Source organism: Pezoporus wallicus, unplaced genomic scaffold (assembly GCF_028554395.1).
Source record: "Pezoporus wallicus isolate ANWC-B61680 ecotype Strahan unplaced genomic scaffold, APGP_CSIRO_Pwel_v1 contig_8717, whole genome shotgun sequence".
Classification (NCBI taxonomy): domain Eukaryota; kingdom Metazoa; phylum Chordata; class Aves; order Psittaciformes; family Psittacidae; genus Pezoporus; species Pezoporus wallicus.
In genome coordinates this window covers 489,990-508,754 of record NW_026640825.1, presented here as the reverse complement: position 1 = coordinate 508,754, position 18,765 = coordinate 489,990, and the positions used below count along the sequence as shown (strand labels likewise).

At 45.5% G+C, this 18,765-nt stretch overlaps 1 protein-coding gene across 1 annotated transcript; it reads left to right on the top strand.

Moving 5' to 3' along the window:
• Positions 1-12,629: 12,629 nt before the first annotated feature.
• On the top strand, positions 12,630-17,207 carry NEFL (neurofilament light chain). Its single transcript, XM_057420857.1, has 4 exons — positions 12,630-13,727; positions 14,278-14,402; positions 15,289-15,608; positions 16,632-17,207. The coding sequence occupies exons 1-4, from the start codon at positions 12,675-12,677 to the stop codon at positions 16,805-16,807; spliced, it is 1,674 nt and encodes a 557-aa protein (XP_057276840.1). The 5' UTR covers positions 12,630-12,674; the 3' UTR covers positions 16,808-17,207.
• The last annotated feature ends 1,558 nt before the right edge of the window (positions 17,208-18,765 follow it).

Genomic DNA, 18,765 nt, shown 5'->3' with positions numbered 1-18,765 from the left:
TTAGTGTGTGCACCATGGCAAAAAAAAACATATAAAAATGAAAGATATTCCCTGCAGAATTTGGCTTGCATGCTGTAAGCAGTACAAGGTGTTAAACACTACAGGAAGAGGATTAAAAAGAGATTATATTAATATTTAAACTTTAGTTTACTGTCTAAATCTACAAAGGTTCTGTGAAAAACCATGCAAGGTTACTTAATTAAAATGCTTGAAAATGCATCAGGATGAAACAAGATACAACCACGCAGTGATACTCCTCATCACTAAACTGCAAGACCCTGCTTTACAATATAAGAAGGCAAAAAAAATCTCTGAAGTACAAGTTAGACTTTGCTTTTTCTTTTTAATATTAGATGTAGAAGTACTGAACAAAAGGAAACAGGGTTTTAAAACAGCAAGAACAAGCTAATCTTAAAAAACGCAGTGCTAACATCTCTTTGTAATAATACAAAGGAAGTAACATTATAGGATAGTTCAAGATAGAGTTGTAAGCAAGCAATCATCATTTACTGATAAGAAAGCTTGTTCAAACAAGTGCTTTGAGTTAGAAGAGACCAGGACTCTTCATTTAATGAATTCCTATGTGGTACAGCCATTAACTGCCCCTGATGTTTGGAAAGGACAAACAGTGAAATGCTCTGGCAGTGTTTTCCTAAGGCAGCAGTCAGTGTGCAGTCAGCACCTGTTTCCCCACAGGCCCCTGCCCCTGTGAAACCACCACAGTCCTTCACCAGGATTCATCTTTCCTCTTTCCCTGCAGAGCATCCTCCCAAAGGCTGCACACAGGGCGAGTTTGTAGAGTTTAATGCCATGTTCTGCAGCAATCCCGGAGGAAGAAGAGGTTAAAGGAGTAGCTTGTACAGCAGGCAGCGGAAAGCAGCAGTACACAGTGCTTTATTGCTGCCTATTCCAGCAAAGCACATACACAAAAAATCATGTTTCCCCTGCCCCAGCCCTTCTTCCAAGAAACGTCAGCCCGATGGATGATCACTGCTGATTCAGTGCCCAGGAGGGCTCCTTTAAAGAAGAAAATTGCTGCAGCACTCACTGTATTCATCAAATATTATTGTTGCTCTCTAGAGGAACAAGAAGATCCATTACCAAAGAAGAAACAGCTTCAGTATCACCTTATGGTAGCTGCAGCGATACATTTTTATTTTAAAGCAATGCCTTCCTTTGGTTGGGACCCAGAAAGGGACAAAATACAGGAGAGAAAGAGAAAGAAAAGAGAGAGATAAGTCAGGCTAGAGGAAAAGCAGAGTCTGAGCAGCCTCTATCAGTCTCACTGCGGGAGATTAGGAAGACTGGGAAGTTCAAAAGGAGGAGCAGGCGCTGCAGGAGTGACTCAGCATCCTTCTGCGGCAAAAGGGGAGGATGGCAGCAGCCACCGCCCTCCCAGGCTGCCAGCACACGGCAGCAGGACAGGCACTGCAGCCACACCAGAGCCCTTCCCATAGAGAGCTGGTCTCCTTCCCACAAACCTCCCTGCAAAGAACTGCAACAGCCACAGCTTCCTCCATAGCCACCGCCTCCCCAGAGCACCCATAGGACCCTTTCCCTAGGAGCTGGTTCCAGGGAGAGCATCCACAAAGCTGCCACATTCCCAGCTCCCCACTGCAAGCCAGAGACCACCAAGCAATGCTTTTAACTTCCACATCCTACCCACGGGGAGCAGGAGAGCAGCTGATCGCTCTTCCTCTCCTGCACCCCATCTAATTCTCACACCACAATATACCACTGACTTTAATAACTGGCATAGGACAGGAAAAGGAAAAAGAAGGGCAAATCATACTGCATGTCCAGACCCACACAACTGAAGCTGCTCTCCCACATGAAGTGCATATGAAGGTGCACATGGGAAAAGAATCTCATGCTTGGTGTGCAAGGGCAGGCACAGAAGTTGACTCCTCTCATGCTGTCCAGAGTGGGAAACTGGGCTCTTCCCACTCCTACTGCGGAAATGGGCCCAGTTCCTGCAGTCTGGACTTGGTGGGGAGATGCACTCAGTGCCCACAACCACCACCCTGTAAGTTAGTGCATGGCAAAGGCCACCAGGAAGCCAGGGAGAAGAGACCTATGCCTGGTACAAAGCCCGCTCATGCTCATGCTCCGTTAGGTTTATCATTATTTCCTATCTGTTCCCATCTTACATTCCTATTTCTTATTTAACACCTTCCCCTTGAGTGCTGTTGATTTGGGCAAGGGGATAAATAAACATTTTCTACTCCCCAGACACCTTCCCTGGAAGAAAACAGTTCTGATACCAGGGATACCCCAATCACCTGATTTTGTTACATCATTTTTATCTACTTGAGGAGTTTTATGCAGTATAAACCACAACCATTAGCTCTTGGGGTGAGATCTGGAGGTGATAAGGCCACCAAAAGCTTGCTAACTATATGAAAGCTGGGGCAAAGCAGACACTGCTGCTAATGGTAAAGGGGAAGCTTGCTCTTTCCAAGGCTTTTCCTGCTTGCAGCAGTTGGGCTCCTGGCCAAAGAGAGCCTGGGACATAGTAGCTCCTCCTTTATGCGGGACTCTCCTCCTCTCTCCCTCCTCCTCTCTCTTTGAAAGTTGGTGCAGTGTTGAACTTTTGCCAGAAAGTGGACCTGCTGCAGAAGCAGCAGCTTCCCAGAGGGAGGAGGGAAGAGGCAGACTGAGTTATGCCTGCTCTAAGCTCCTCTTGACAGCAGCTAGTCAGACAATCCCTTCTCCCTCTTCCTTACCCTCTCTGCTTATATCACGCCTCTATCAATCCATAAATTCCCACTACAGAGAACACGAGTAGGGTAGGACCCCACTGCAGGGACCCACCATCACATCCTTGCAGTGACAGGCAGAGGACACTGCCAAGGGCTGACACAAGAGAGTTTGCTTCTCCTTTTCCATCTGCAAAAGGTCAGATCCCTCTCTCCCATGTCCCATCCCTCCCTAAGGATGCACAAACAGCTTGTTTAAGCTTTTCCCTTGGGCTGCACCTGCCTCTTGCTATCCCTGACACAACAGTCCTAGGCCCCTATTAGACCTCATGCATGCAGATTGCATCTCCTTCCCTGAGGAATCCAGGAAAAACAAGTTTCTGCTCCCTTTCTGCCTTCCCTGGTCCCCCTAAAGTGCAGCTCCATGGGGTACATCCCGGCAGGAGGCGCTGGAGGAGTACACGGAGCACCAGGGAACTGCAAACCCCTGCAGCCTTCTTCCCCTGCATTTCTCAGTCCACTGCAGACTGTCCTGAGGCATGGCAAGCTTCCTGAAGGAGTTAATTTAGGTCAGATTACATGGATAGTATTTTGCACCTCAAGGCGAGCCCTAGATGCAGTTGTACAGTCTTGCCCAGCCTAAATGAAATCTTTAATCAGCGGTTTTTGAGCTCTGAACCCAGCAGCATCAAACCTTGGGGGCCATCAAACTGAATAGGCTGCCTCCTGTCTCGCTCATCAGGCTGCATTACTATAACAACTCCTCCCTTACTCTTTCCTCCCCCTCAGCTATCCCACACATACACACTTGGGGGAGGCAGCCTCAAAATTACCTCTGTGACTTGCTGTGCCTACAAATAAAGTCATTTGCTTCCTCCTGGCTGTGCAGTGCTGCAGCAGCAGCTGTCTGCAGGGCTGCAAGTGGCAGAATGGCTTCTCTGCAGCAGAATGTGCAGGCTCGTAGCATCTAACCACCTTCCTGAACATCTGATATCCACATTTACTGGTCTTATTCCAAACTTCAGATGTTACCAGATTTAAAGGTCATACTAGTTACAGAAACAACCCAGCTTGTGCCATTTCTCCTTTGCTCCAATCAGCAGAAACAAGAGCACTGCCATGCTCACAAATGGCTTCAATAAATACACGAGGAGTACCCCAGCCTTACACAGAGTCACACAAGTACATACTGGAGCTTGTACAAATGCCTTCACTGAAATCTTTTAAAGCATATTCCTCTTTATGATAAACACTTTAACTGATCCAGAAGTGCTACTTCTGCGCTTTATGGGTATTGCCACACACCGGAGAGCCAGTCTGCTAGACAGAGTATGTAAATTCAGAGGGCGAGCCTGCTCTTAAGCACTTGCAATGTAATTAGGCAAGAAGCATCTGCAAAGGAAAAAAGTTACCTGAAGTCTGGAGCACTGAAGACTCTGCCGCTAAGCTGCTGCTTTCCAGAGCAGAGGAGCTGCAAAGGCATTTCAGTAGTGCTTGACTTGCCCAAGATTACACAAAGCACAAAGACTTCCTTAAATCTGGTTACAACCATTTCTGGTCTGTTTATGAGCTGTGCTTAGATCTAGTTTTCTTATTATATAGCGACTTTTTAGCCCATGAGCATAAAGGAAGCATCTCCCAACAATACAACAAATATTTATGCAGTTAGGATTCTCCCTTTAAATAGAAATGAGCAGATAACTCCCCATACAATTTCTGAGGTGCCACTGAAAGATGCAGTACTCTCTCCTTAATGCTGCAGTACGTGGTGCAGTAACACAAAGAGGTTAACAGTGTTTTATCCTGTGGTTTTATCCTTTACCAACTGAAAATTTTCAGGAATTCCAGTTTAAAAAGCAGAACTGGAAGAGATAATCTTGTCTGGATTTATAATGCATGAACTGATATAAGAGTAGCAGCACAAACTGCCACTAAAACCTCCTGATTTGATGGTTTAGCGGATTACATATTTGAGAACCCTCTGCTACAACCTCTGGTCTTTTGCTTGTATATACCTATATACTAGGACATGTAACCATTACACTGACATGCTGCTGTAGGTGAGAGAGTGCTCTCAGCTTTCCCAAATGTCATCTCATCTGTAGGCAGGCACAAACCAGGAGGCAGTTAGAATCCTCCACTGCAAAACAAATGGCTTTTACACTGCTGCCCAGCTGGATTGTTCTGTAGTGCAGGCAGCTGCACTGAAAGGTGGAACATGACCATTCGTGGTTGGCTTCAGTACCCGAAATATGCTTATTATAGCTTCACAAACATCCTCTTACGGATTCCATCAGCAGAAGCAGAAAAACAAGAGATAAAAGGATATATCTGGCTACCTCATCTTTCCTAATCCCCTGTCTACTCAGAGTGCTTTATCCTACCTCATAATAAATGGCCAGGTTACTCTCCTTGAAAAGCAAATTTAACACCATTTCTAGTCAGCTCTGATAGTCATGTTCGTGAATCAGCAGACCCTTGAAGATTTATCTCTTTCTTTTTCACTGTGGAGGCCTAGAAACTGTGCTCCTCGCAGCTACTGCAGAACTTCATTCATCCCAGCAGCAATGGACCAGCTAGGCAAAACCAAATGATCTCATACACCTCTGCTGCTTAATTACTGGGGCCAATCTAAGTGCATACGTCACCATTTACACTGTTGGACAGGAAGCAGACAACCACTTAGAAGGTAACGCTGAAAACCATCTGCTCAAGAGCCACAACACCCCTTTGAGACTCTGGAGTAACTGAAATAAATGACTGAGTAGCTTTTGGCAATGCCAAGTAAGGAGACTGAGACTGGTTAGTTACAGAGGATAAGTGCTTCTGAAGTTATTTCAGTAATACATTTATTTTGTACATGCTTCAAGTTTCTAATCTGAGGGATCTTAAAGTGTCAAAGATAGTGACAACACAACTGCTGAATATTAAAACTGGAAGTTCTTAAGGTCCAGATCTCCCGAAAAATATAGGCTCCAAACTCCTTCTAGCATCACTTAAGTTCAGAGGAAACATTCCCTGGGAATAGGGTAAGCCATAGGGTACTGTTGTGAAAAGACTTCATGAATGCACATTTAACAAACAAGAAATATATGATTATGATGATTAAGCCACATGAAAAGAGTCAGTACAGATTTATTCATGTAAACATTTGGCAGATGTACAGAAGACACAAACTAGATGTCTGGAACTGCTGAATTTAATTCACCATTGAAGTTTTTACCACTAGTCACAGCAAGGGCTAAGAGCTTATCATCAAGATAGCAGAAGTTTTAAAAGAGTATGATGGATCCTGACCTACCCAAGTCTTGCCTCCTGTTGTGGGGATCACAGAATGTAAAGACAGAAGGCACTGCACCTGCACAGGGCTCTCCGAAACACATCTCTCATTTTCACTAACAGCAAACCAAGGACTATTCCCATGATGAGCTGATTCTTCCACACTATGGAACTTACTATATTTTAGGCTTCAGAATCATAGAAGGTGATGGCTGTCACATAACATCATAGCTGTTCAAATGGAGTAAACTAAGATAAAAACCTGGGAACTTGTCAAAACTCCAAACCCTAAAATTCAATCTTTATTCCTCAGCAATGAAAGACCACAAGACCTGCGCAAGACTCAAAGTTTCACGGTTCCCGTTATGAGCAAGTCCCACTCAGACAGAAAAAAGAAAACCAAGAGCAGTTTTAATGGAAGTGAAATATTCCCATTTCCCTCCAAAACCGTGCACAAATAAAAAGCAGAAACAGCAGCTTCTCATCTGCCCTTATTAATAGTATCAAGAAAACACTTGAACTCTCACAGCCAACAGAGGCACTGAGAGCCTCTCAAGCAGGCTGCAGAATTTATAATTTATAAGTAAAAAGCCATTTTCTCTCTAGGAGGAGTCGTGCCAGACATAAAACCCCTGCTGACCTCTGCAAATGTTTCAATTAAACTACATTAGCATAAAACCAGAGCAATGGGCTGCATTTCGTTTTCTATCCAATATCTGCATAAATCCTTGACATCAGCCTTAACAACCCAGTGTAATACCAAGAACCTGATGCATGCAAGATCTGATGTAGGAAACGAGATGCGCTGGCTGCAGAGGTTTACTAATTTTTATTCATGTACTGCAGAGCTGAGCAGCTTCAACTGCTGTGAAACCACCAGTCACCTCGCTGCAGTACATGCTCAGACAGTTTTACTGTTCACTCTTCTTCTGTGTTTGATGAGCACCAGTACTTGCCAAGCTATTAAATAATGTGATGATGCTGTCTTGCTAAGAAATGCTTGCACGTATGCACAGGGGAAGATTATCCACATTCTCTGAGGTAGAGGGTGCTTTGTTTGCACCCCACATAAATTTTATTGCTGCATATGCGGCAAGGAGAAAGGTCTGGAGAAGAATTGCATTATAGGGAAAGCGTTCCTCAAGCGTTCATCCGGATTTCGTGATCAAAGGAAGAACATATCCTGGCCATCAGGAATTCAGACTGCTTAAAATCCCTGCAGCCCACAGATACAAGATCTCTCTGCTTTTTACTTGTGCAAGCAGTCCACAAATAAATAGTCTTTTTGACCCACATTTTATTTTTATTGCCATTCATACTGGAAAATTTTTGGTAGGAAATAGTCTCCGACTGTATTATGAGCTCTCAACTGTACTGTAAATGCAGTATCCTCTCTTCTACCCTCTGCATCACCAGCAGAACTAACTTCAGCTGGCACAGCCAATATATGGTCAGCAGAAATGAGAAAACAGGGCAATATTCACACTCCTTGCCTCTGGATATTGCTGCAGCTATGAGTATTCAACCTCAAACATATGAGGGATATTAGATTCCTCCTATTATTATCATGTGGAGCTGCTCAAGCACCTGTTTTACAGCATACAGCCCTCAAACAAAACTACATATACATAGTTATGTTCACTGACTGTTTAAAACTCTGCAGGAGTCACAGAGCTGGTTCCCCAGAGCAACTCTTTGGGGCACACCAGCACTTAGGGTTCACTTTGTTTCTTAAATGTTCAGGTAGTTCACTGGACTGATGAGAATGTCTAAGGTCCTTCCATTGTTCAACATGCACAAGTATAGACCATAAGTAGAAATCACCATGTAATGGCAGGGAAGCGAAGATTTGTAAGCATACATATTCAGCTGCCCCTACAGAGAGAGATACATGCATGACACAAGGCATGTAACTCATCTTTTTCTGCAAAGGACACCGATTCTATTGCTTGCTTCCAAGCCTGGCACGTTACTGCTATGGGATACCCTAACAATACGCCTATCAGTTGGCTCTATGCTGTACCGTAAGAATCCATCCACTGATTCCAATCTTGCACAATCCAGCACAAACTGGATGGTACAACCAGCAAGATCGGTGACTTAATGAATACAGAAGAACTGCGTTCCATACCTCACCAAATCATGTGAGGGGACAGAAAGGAATCTGTTGCAATTCCCCAAAAGCTGATTCAGCTGAGAACTGTCACGATTCTTTTGTATTTTATGGCATCATCGAATACCATTTTCAGGTGGCAGTGTTAAGTCAGGTAAGATCATTCACAAGGAGACAAAAGGCAAAGATGAAGCTCAGATCACCAGGTAGCCTTAAGTGGCAGGACTTCAGCAAAGTCTACAGCCCCATGCCAACTTACACCAAGCTTCTGATGTGGCCCTTGGTCTCAGGTCTAACTACTTACTTCTCATGTTGGCAATAAACTTTGCAAATGAGTAAACGGTCCTTTTCAAAACAGGCCAAGCAGAGTGGGCCTTTTCAAACCACAAACATTGCAGCTGGCAAAGTAGGGGAGTTGTAGCTGTCCAAGAACCTTTTTGTTATGTTTAATTGCTGGAATCAAACAGAAGCAACACATCTATTAAATTGGTTCTGCGAGTTCAGAACTAACCCTTGAAAATCCAAGGAGGAGTCTGCCATCAGATGGTGTGGCCTCGTTTGGAGTCCTGATCCAAAGAGTAAACAAAGCTAATGAATCTTCTAATTAAGCATTCATTGATAGAGCTCAGATGAAAGAAGTGCCTGGCTGCTTCCTACAGCTCTTGTAATCAAGAGAGAGCAAACTCAAAGTGAGCAAATTAATGTTACTGTGCACAGCAAAACAGTATTGGTGTAAGCAATAACAAAATAATGAAAGCTGCTCAGGTTCTTACTGTATATGGCATAAATAAAGTTCCTTGGGATTTCCTCCCCTCCCAGAAGCTTTAAAGAATGCAAGAGCTATGCACTCAGGTAGCATTGGAGGGCAACTTCAAATCTGAAACCAGAGTTTCTCAGATGTAGTTCCCAGGGGGTTCAATAAGAATTCTCATTTTCAGTCTTTGCAACACACCAGAGACTGCAGCTTTGTGCCTCTGAAAGATCAATAAGAGAACCTATGGGGACAGCTAGGCATGCTCGACTGCATCCCTATCACACTGAGTACCAGCACCAAATGTTGGCTGCTACCACAGGCCTGTTCCAGCCTTTCTCCTTCAGAACTGCAGTGATCAGTCTTCTCAATAAAAATGAATCAATCCATACCACATGGTGACACTGAATGCAGTATGTTCATTTCTGAATTTGCAGTAAATTTATTAACAGTTACAGAACACTGCGAAAGGAAATTGCTTAATCATACTTTACTATGTATAGTACCTCTCGACTGCCTGATCTGTGAGTATAGGTACCACGCACAGATCAGCTCTTACCATCTCATTTTATGTATTGTATAAAAAATAGGATGTTGCACAGCTCTGAATTGTGCAACACTTTAAAGAGCAGGAGTGCCTGATTCCCCTCTCTCGAGAGCTGTGCCCTCATGGAGTAGAAACAACTAAAATGAAAAAAGCACAAACAATGCTTTTGCTCTTCTGACTTAGAACTGCTCAATTTCTGTGCAAGTTCAAACTAAGCAGGCACAGCTCTTCCTATGCTTCTGAAATCAGACCAGGAGCAGACAATGCAGATTTCATTCTGCCAGCCGCCTCAAACATACTCATTACACTTTCTGCTGGGGAAACCAGTCTGATTTAAAAGCAGAAAGGCAAACCCCACTAGACTTCAACACCCAAGTTTTTTGCAGCACAGGGAAATGTTCACTGACTCTGGCTGCATCCAAGTAGCCTCTTGGTGCTCAATGAGGCCCTAGCACGGGGCTAAACCTAAACTCTCCCTTGAGAAAATGCCACTTGTAGACTGAGTACATTAATTGCACAGTATGCAGCAGAGGAAAATGTACAAACAAGAATGCATTGACATGCAGTGGATTGCTTTTGCTTATACAGCAGTAGCACAGCTGCCATTTTATCACACCACTACTGTTACTTCAGTATCATTTATCATAATAATTTGTGCTATTTAGGTCAGTCAACCTAGGGGAGGCTTTCAAGGGCTGAACCTGGACTTGGGATTCTTCCACCTTAAGTCTGTGTTAGATGAAATCATGATACTCACTCCTAACTAAAACAGCAAGAGAGCAGCTTTGGCTTTAGCAGGTAGGGACATATTACAAGCTGCTGGGTGACTCAGCTCATCTCTGGTGACTGCCTGCCCACTTTTTTCAATGCATCTTGGATAAAGACAACACAAATGGCACAGGCCATTTCATTCTAGGTGGAAGGCTGCATTTACTCTGTTCACTACTACTTCAATGATTTTTCTAGCAATAATGTATCAAGAAGCTGTATTATAGTCTGCATTATAGCTAAAAGCCTTAAGGGAGACAGGGTAAATCGTAGTTAGCATTACCCTGTACCTAGAAGTACAAGCTTCTGAAGTAGGATGCCTTCAGCAGTAGCCTTCTTTTCCTTTTAGTAACAAAGCTTCATCCTTACCTCTGAGTCACACTGAAGCTCAAGATTGAAGGGCTGTCTGCAGACACACTTCTCTGGCACACACTACTCTCCCTCTCTAAAACAATATGAGAAAGAATATTAACAGCCTGCAATTACAAAGCTCACTTTCCTGGGACATGAAGCACAGTCATTTTTAGAAGCTGAGGTATATTCATTTATTAATGCATGGCATAATAAATGATACCATTAATAATTCTTATGCTCAAATTGAACACAGGAGAGATTAGCATGAATCCAATGGCATGAAACAAGGAATGCCAGTTTGCACTGAGTTTCCCAGAACAATTTATGTTTAAAAGCTCACGGAATCTCTGACCAAGCCCACTGTGTATCTTGCCATCTGCTATAATATCTATATTGCTACAAAAATGAGCTCTTTTGGACCAAAGTCAAAAAACAATCTTGTCTGAATCTAAAACATATTAGCACATAATTCTGTACCTGTGCTGCTGCAATTTGCATATTCAGCACCTGAATAATGGATATCTGGTCTAACACACATAAATACAACTGCCACTGAAATTCAAATCACAAATGTTGAACACAATTTGCAGTAGAAGCCTCGCTTGCAGTGCTCGTAAATGGGGAGCAATTCCATTGATCAGCATGGGGACACGAGATTTGCAAAATGGAATCTCTCATCAGCTCTGCTGTGATACAGGGAACACACAAGCCTTTACAAGCTCTTTGTGCAGCTCATTCCACCTAGCATGAGCTCAGATGAAGAGACTGCAGCTTTGCACCCCTGGCAGGCCACTACCCTTCCCAGCTTAATACCCCTCAAGTACCCTGAAGCCTACAACAGGTAATGTTCTGCTTGAAATCACTACAAGATAGAAGGAAACACAACCCGACCCTGCTCTGCCTTTAGTAGATGGCTGATATTAAGCAAACACCTCTTTATGCCAGAAATACTTAAGTATCATTGCAACTGCTAACATGCACACTGATCCATTTATGTGCATCACTAAGTCTTTCCCCTTTCTTTAGGAAATAACTCAGTATTTCTGTGGTATCTCTTAATAAACACCCACCAACCCACACTTACATTTATTTCTTCCTCAAGAAAACTGACTTTGGCTTGCAATGCATTTGCCCTTCTGACTCGGGCAACTTATCATCGCCTTCTCAAACACCCAGTGAAGTCTGCGCTCAACGTGTTCCTAGCTTACTTCTGATAAACATCTACTACATAAATACTGTTTTGTTTTAATCAATCAGTGGCTAATAACCAGCATCAGAGGTAGCTGCAACACAGCTGCCTCATTTTAATCTGGGTATTAGCCACATTAGACAAGGATAAATATTCAGTCCCTGTGATCCAAGTCTCAGATTTGCCTCTTGAAAAACCCAAGGCACAGAGGAAGCAAAGCTAGATAACTACATACTAATGCACTTCAACACTGCAAACCACACCCCATTATGTTTCTTTATTCATGTAATTACCTGGTTATTAGGAGCCACTTGCAAGAGGAGAACAGGACCAGCACAGCAACAGCTCAAAGAGCACACAAGCCTTGCAAAAACTGCCAATTGAACGAGAAAAGCATTACTTACATGTGTTGTCTCTGGGTTTTGAGGTGCAGCGAGGGCTGCACCCAGCTCCCCTGAGGGACAAGGCCTCCCTAGGAGCCCTCCTGCAAAATGGGGCTTGCAGTAAGCTCCTCAGGCCTTCCACAAAAGTGGTTTATGAGGAAAAAAACACGGACGGACGGGGGTTACCCACAGCCCCGCAGGCTTGGGGGCAGGAGAGAAGCCAAAGGGGTCCCGAAGTAGGCCTGAGGTTAAACCCCGCCGGGGCCTGAGGTTAAACCCTGCCGGGGCCTGAGGTAAACCTTACCGGGGCCAGAGGCAGACCCGCGAAAGCCTGGGGCAGACTCGAAGGAGGCCCGAGGGGAGGAGGGTACGAGACGGGCCCACGATAACGGGGACCACAAACCAACCCCACCACAACCCCCGGTTCGGCGCGGAGCCGAGCGGGCCGTACCTCAGCGCGCCGCCGCTTCTGCCCGCCCCGGCCCCGGCCCCGGCCCCGCCCGGCGGCTGCGCCCGCCCGCCCTTCCCGCCCATAAATACCGGCGGTCGAGCGGCGCCGGTCCGCAGAGCAGCCGCTGGTTCCCCGCAGCCATGAGCTCGTACGGCTACGACCCGTTCTTCCCCTCTTACAAGCGCCGCTACGCCGAGAGCCCGCGGCTCCATGTCTCGGCGATGCGCAGCAGCGGCGGGTACAGCTCGACCCGTTCGGCGTACTCCAGCCTGTCCGCGCCCGTGTCCTCGGTGTCGGTGCGCCGCAGCTATGCCACCTCCAGCGCCTCGGGCTCCCTCCTGCACTCCGTGGACAGCCTCGACCTCAGCCAGGTAGCGGCCATCAGCAACGACCTCAAGTCCATCCGCAGCCAGGAGCGGGCACAGCTGCAGGACCTCAACGACCGCTTCGCCTGCTTCATCGAGCGGGTGCATGAGCTGGAGCAGCAGAACAAGGTGCTGGAGGCGGAGCTGCTGGTGCTGCGGCAGAAGCACGCCGAGCCCTCCCGCTTCCGCGCCCTCTACGAGCAGGAGATCCGGGAGCTGCGCTTGGCCGCCGAGGAGGCGACGAGCGAGAAGCAGGCGCTGCAGGGCGAGCGGGAGAGCCTGGAGGAGACGCTGCGCGGGCTGCAGGCGCGCTACGAGGAGGAGGTGCTGAGCCGGGAGGACGCGGAGGCGCGGCTGCTGGAGGTGCGGAAGGGCGCGGACGAGGCGGCGCTGGCGCGGGCGGAGCTGGAGAAGCGGGTGGACAGCTTGCTGGACGAGCTGGCCTTCCTCAAGAAGGTGCACGAGGAGGAGCTGGCCGAGCTGCAGGCGCAGATCCAGTACGCGCACCTCTCCGTGGAGATGGACGTGTCGGCCAAACCCGACCTCTCGGCCGCGCTGCGCGACATCCGCGCCCAGTACGAGAAGCTGGCGGCTCGCAACATGCAGAACGCCGAGGAGTGGTTCCGCAGCCGCTTCACCGTGCTCAGCGAGAGCGCGGCCAAGAACACGGACGCCGTCCGCGCCGCCAAGGACGAGGTCTCGGAGAGCCGCCGCCTGCTCAAAGCCAAGACGCTGGAGATCGAGGCCACCCGCGGCATGAACGAGGCGCTGGAGAAGCAGCTGCAGGAGCTGGAAGAGAAGCAGAGCGCGGACATCTCTGCCCTGCAGGTGAGGGGTCGGGCTCCGCGGGAAGGGGGCCTCTGGGGCACTCAGACGTGCATCAGGACCATCGTACAGTAGCATCGCTTCCTGCTCATACAGTAGCTGTATTGCAAGCCGAAGCTGTAAAGTGTTAGGAAACTGTGATGCAAAATGCCACAGAGCTATAGCGCGTGATATATCATTAACTATATGCCAGTCAAGCCTGACTCTGCCACCATGGAAAAGATACCCTTAAGCTAAAAGTAGAAAAAGCTCATAAAGTCTGAAACGGAAATAAAGCAATAAGCAAATTTCATGCATGCTTTTGTCCTCAAGACAGCAGGAAACTGAGCTCTTAACATTAAATAGCAATGGAATAACAGGGTGTAGATATAGGGATGGGAAAACCCTGCTAGAGAAGGTGGGATTTGGTAAGTGGTGCCTCTTTGGCTGAGGTTTGAGTTGAAGCCGTTTTCTGACTGCCAGAGCAAGATTAAGTTAATAGGATTGGAGGGATTCCTTGCATGGTATTAGACATGGAAGGATTTTACATTGTCAGTGTTGTTGCTTCCAACAGGATACAATCAACAAATTAGAGAATGAGTTGAGAACCACCAAGAGTGAAATGGCTCGGTACTTGAAGGAATATCAAGATCTGCTCAATGTGAAAATGGCCCTGGACATCGAAATTGCTGCATATAGGTATGATGGGGGTAATGTTGTAAGTCAGAACATGGGTCAGGGTCCCATTCTCTCTTTGGGAAAATTCACTCTATCATTCCTCTAGCAGAAATGTTCCTAGATAGATGTCAGAGTTTAACCAGGTCTTCTCCATTGCCTTGCTGTTGGAAGAAGCAGAACTTATGAGATAAAATACTTGCTTAAAGCAAAATGTTCAGTGTAGCAAGCTTCAGTGAGTGTGATAGTAGGCGTTCTCTGCATGTATGCATACATATCTTGGCAATATAAACTCAGTTCTTCATCTTTACAAATAAAAATACCTGATCTGTGCTTGCAGTGAAGATTTTGTCAGTGGAATTTAACAGAGGTGGCTGTGTTCTCAGTATTGAAAATCCATTACATGCTTTTAAGAAGGCGCTTTATTTCTAACTCAAGCCATCTCCTGCAAAGCAAATATTTTGCAGAATTGCAGCTAAATAGCTGTCTAATGTTGTGTCCCAAATACTGTTAGCAATGGCAAATGCCAGAAAAGAGTTTCTGTGAATGCCACAAGGGGGAATATTGAGAAAGTGGCTATAACCCTTGTCTAATAGCTAAACGTAGCATTGAATTTGGATCTATGTTGTTCGCTGCAAGCCTACATGCTACTAAAACACACCTCTAACTTCACCTGCTATAGGAACCAAATCCTAGAGGTTGTGTTCTTATAGTTTCACCTCAAACCTTCAAATTATTCCAAGAAGATACAGTACTGTTGCCACATAGTTATTCATTATGGCCTATTTCTTTACACTCATAAATACGCAGTCTCAAGGGCTTGCATCGCTCAAAGCGTGACAGTATCTTATCCGTGTCTGATTACTGCTCCAGCGTAATGAAGTGACTTCTACCTGCTTTTTCCTGCTAGGAAACTGCTGGAAGGTGAAGAGACCTGGCTCAGTTTCACTAGTGTGGGAAGCATCACCAGTGGCTACACCCAGACTGCCCCGACTTTCGGCAGGTCTGCCTACAGTGGTCTCCAGTCCAGCTCCTACTTGATGACGACCCGTTCCTTCCCCACATACTACTCCAGTCACGTCCAGGAAGAGCAGATAGACATAGAGGAAACAGTTGAGGCTGCTAAAGCAGGAGAAGCCAAGGCAGCTCCTGCAGAAGAAGGTGAGGAGGAAGAGAAAGAGGAGGGTGAGGAAGAAGCAGGAGGTGAAGAGGCTGAAGAGGAGGAGGAAGGTATTTATAGTTATTTTCAAATCCCTCTCTCATGCTTCATCCTGCTCATGTGGGGTAAACTCCAGAAATGCTGATGAAGTCTAACAGATCACTCTTACTGTCTGCTCACATCAGCAAAGGGTTGTGGGATTAAGCACAAAGATGTAGGCAGGAAAGCTTGAATACTGAATGTAGGATAAGGTAAATGTTCACTATCAGGCAGATTATAGGACTGATTATACTCCTTTGAAAATCACTGGATGTTTTTTCCACTCAAGTGTCTAAACCCAAGAATGATAATACTTTAACAGCAGGTAATGTTACGTCAGCAAACATTATTTAGCTAATACAGACATCCTCAAACAGAAGGGACAAGGATATCCTGAGCTAAATGAAGATTCCCAGAGAGTAGCCTGTGATAACAGGAATGTCAGCTGGTATCTGTGGATGTGGCTGTTGTATTCAGGGGGTTACAATAGCTGTTGCCTGAGATCTAGGTAGTTTTCTTGTCCAGTCAGGGTATATGCCACTTCCTTGCTGCCCCAAACTCAGATCTTTAAAGAAAATGTATTAGGAATGTTATCCAGTGTTGCCTTTCCCAACTTTGATTGCAGGATTTAACCTACACATCTGAAATTGCATTGGTTACCATTGAACTACTTGAGTTTATTAGTGTAAAGATTAATGATAATGGAAGGATAATGAAAGAGCCAGTGGGAGGGCAGTGGCAAGATTCTTTAAGCCTTTGGATAAGGCTTAAAGCAGTGAGTCCACAGTCAGTATTTTTCAAGGCCATGATTTTGAAAAGACCTAGAAAGTGTTTGACTCCGTCTAAAACAGAGGGTAAGTTGGTTGTGGAGTTTTCTTGTTCTCACTTGTATGTCCCTGATAAATGTCCCTGCTTTCATGCAGAATGAGTTGCCAGGCCCATCGTGTTCAGCTGTGCCCAGATGTGTGGGGTTTAAGGGTGCAAATATGCTGGCTCCCATTAAATTGGGATTAGGAGCAGTACATGGATGTGAAAAATGTCTCTGTCTTTCCAAGGTGCTAAGGAAGAATCTGAAGAAGCCAAAGAGGGTGAGGAAGAGGAAGAAGGGGAAGAAACAGCAGCTGAAGAAGGGGAGGAGTCTCAGGAAACTGCTGAGGAAACTGGTGAGGAGGAGAAGGAAGAGAAAGGAGCAGCAGGAAAAGAAGAGAGTGAAGTGAAGAAGAAGGCTTGATTTTTGGGCAGTCTAGCTTTCTCATCAGGTCAACAGGATCAATGATGATGGACTGAGCTAACGTTGCAGTCTCACATATTTAATTCAGTGACCACTGAGGTTTAAAGTTAATGATCTATGATGTTTCTCTGTGCAGAGTATCAGTATGCTTGCAGAGCACCCACTGGCTTGCTCCCTGAATGCCGCATGGTCTTCACGTATGAATTCAGGGGTTGTCTTTCTTGGGTGATTCAGAACCTTAAAACTTAAAATGGGGGGAAAAAAAATAAGTAATGGGAATGAAAGTTACCTCTAACTTGCATTTAAAATAACTATGGAAACCTTGGGTGGGTAAAATAACGGAGGCTTCAATAAGTATGTGCAATAAAGCTAGTCAATAAAGTTACAGAAATGCTTACACAGCTTCCTTGTACGTTTTGTGTGTCACTGATGCATTTGAAAGGTTGACGATGTGTTGCACTCATCTTTCAGGCCTGCGGAACAGGATATGAGATAGTGGTTTCTGTCTCATTGATGTGTTTGGGGGGAGTGATATGGGGACAAAATTTCTTGGTGGGGCTGTGAAAGTTCACATGGAAATGTTACGGTGATAGATCCACTGGTGTTGGGAGTGCTGTGATTTTGTGATGGGTCTCGCTGAGCCCTGGTGTGGGCACAGGCTCCTTTTTGCCTTTGGAGGAAAGGAGAAATTTTAACAAACCAATTCAGAAGCAAAATACAAATGTGGCTTTAAATGTTGGTAGGAGGCTGTTCAGTGGCAGGCCAGTGATGGAAGAATGACTGAGGATGTAGTTGAGAGGTGGGGCAATGCCTAAGGATAAAAAAGGGCTGCAGTGAAGTGTTGAGGGAACAAACTGGGGGGGGGGAGTTCCCTGTGCTGCTTGAATGAGCTTCCTTTCCTAGGTGCTACCCCAAGTTAATGCACTATGGACTGAAGATTCTAATTTTCTGGTGTAATTTGGGCACAAAATTGGAGCAGCTCAAACAGCAGCAAAGCCTGGCAATTCTGAAGCCACATCCTGCAGCATGAGCCCATTTATTTTCAATTAGCTGAAGTTGCTTGAAATTAAGCCTGGTGCTAAGGGCAAGTATGAGACTAAGGCTGCAAATTAAACTTTTAAATAAGCTCAACCCATGGAAGGCCATGTTAGAACAGGTGTTACACGGGTGCACTCAATTTTCTTGCAGTCGGATGGATTTTTGCATAGGTGTTTGGGTACCTTTTAGTTCTGTGCACTGACTGTGGCATTGGCTAATTTGCATTGGTCCTCAATGGTTATGTTCAAAGAAGAAGGAAGCGTCTATACAAATTTCAGGGGTGTTCCAAAAGCATCTCCTTCGAGTTCAAAGAGTTCCAAAGAAGATTATGATGGATGAGGTAAGAACTTAAATCAATTCTTTCCTTCCACGTTCCCAGCAGGAGAGAGAAAAGCTTTGGTAAAACAATTCAGGAAACAGAACTTGTATGTGTATGTAATAAACCCACTAACTCCTGTTGAGAGAGTTCCAGTGTCATTTCCAGATGCTTTATTTCCCCCCCCACACTTTCTTGGGGAGTTTGATGCTTTTCGAGAACCGGGAGACAAACATTTAAATTGGTTTTCCCTTTCTTCAACATCATTTTAAGTCTTTCTTTTCATGTTTCCCTTCTGCTTTTAATGGAGATGTTTCTACATCGGTTTATGCAGACTTACTCTTACAAAGCAGATTTCCTATCTCCAGGAAGGTGGTGTGGGTGCTTGCAGCACCATGGGGCAGAGGCTTGACCACACTGTTTGCTCAGTGCTTTTAAAAGCTATTGAGGGGCTTGCAGGAGAGCTACTTCTTGTAGTGTATGATGCCTTTGGCTCAGACAGCAGAACATTAAGTCTAAGAGATGGTACTTGGAATTTCACCTAAGTGCCTATCAGAAAATGCTTAGTGTGGCATTTCAGTTGGGGAGAAGTGCTGCTTCTGCA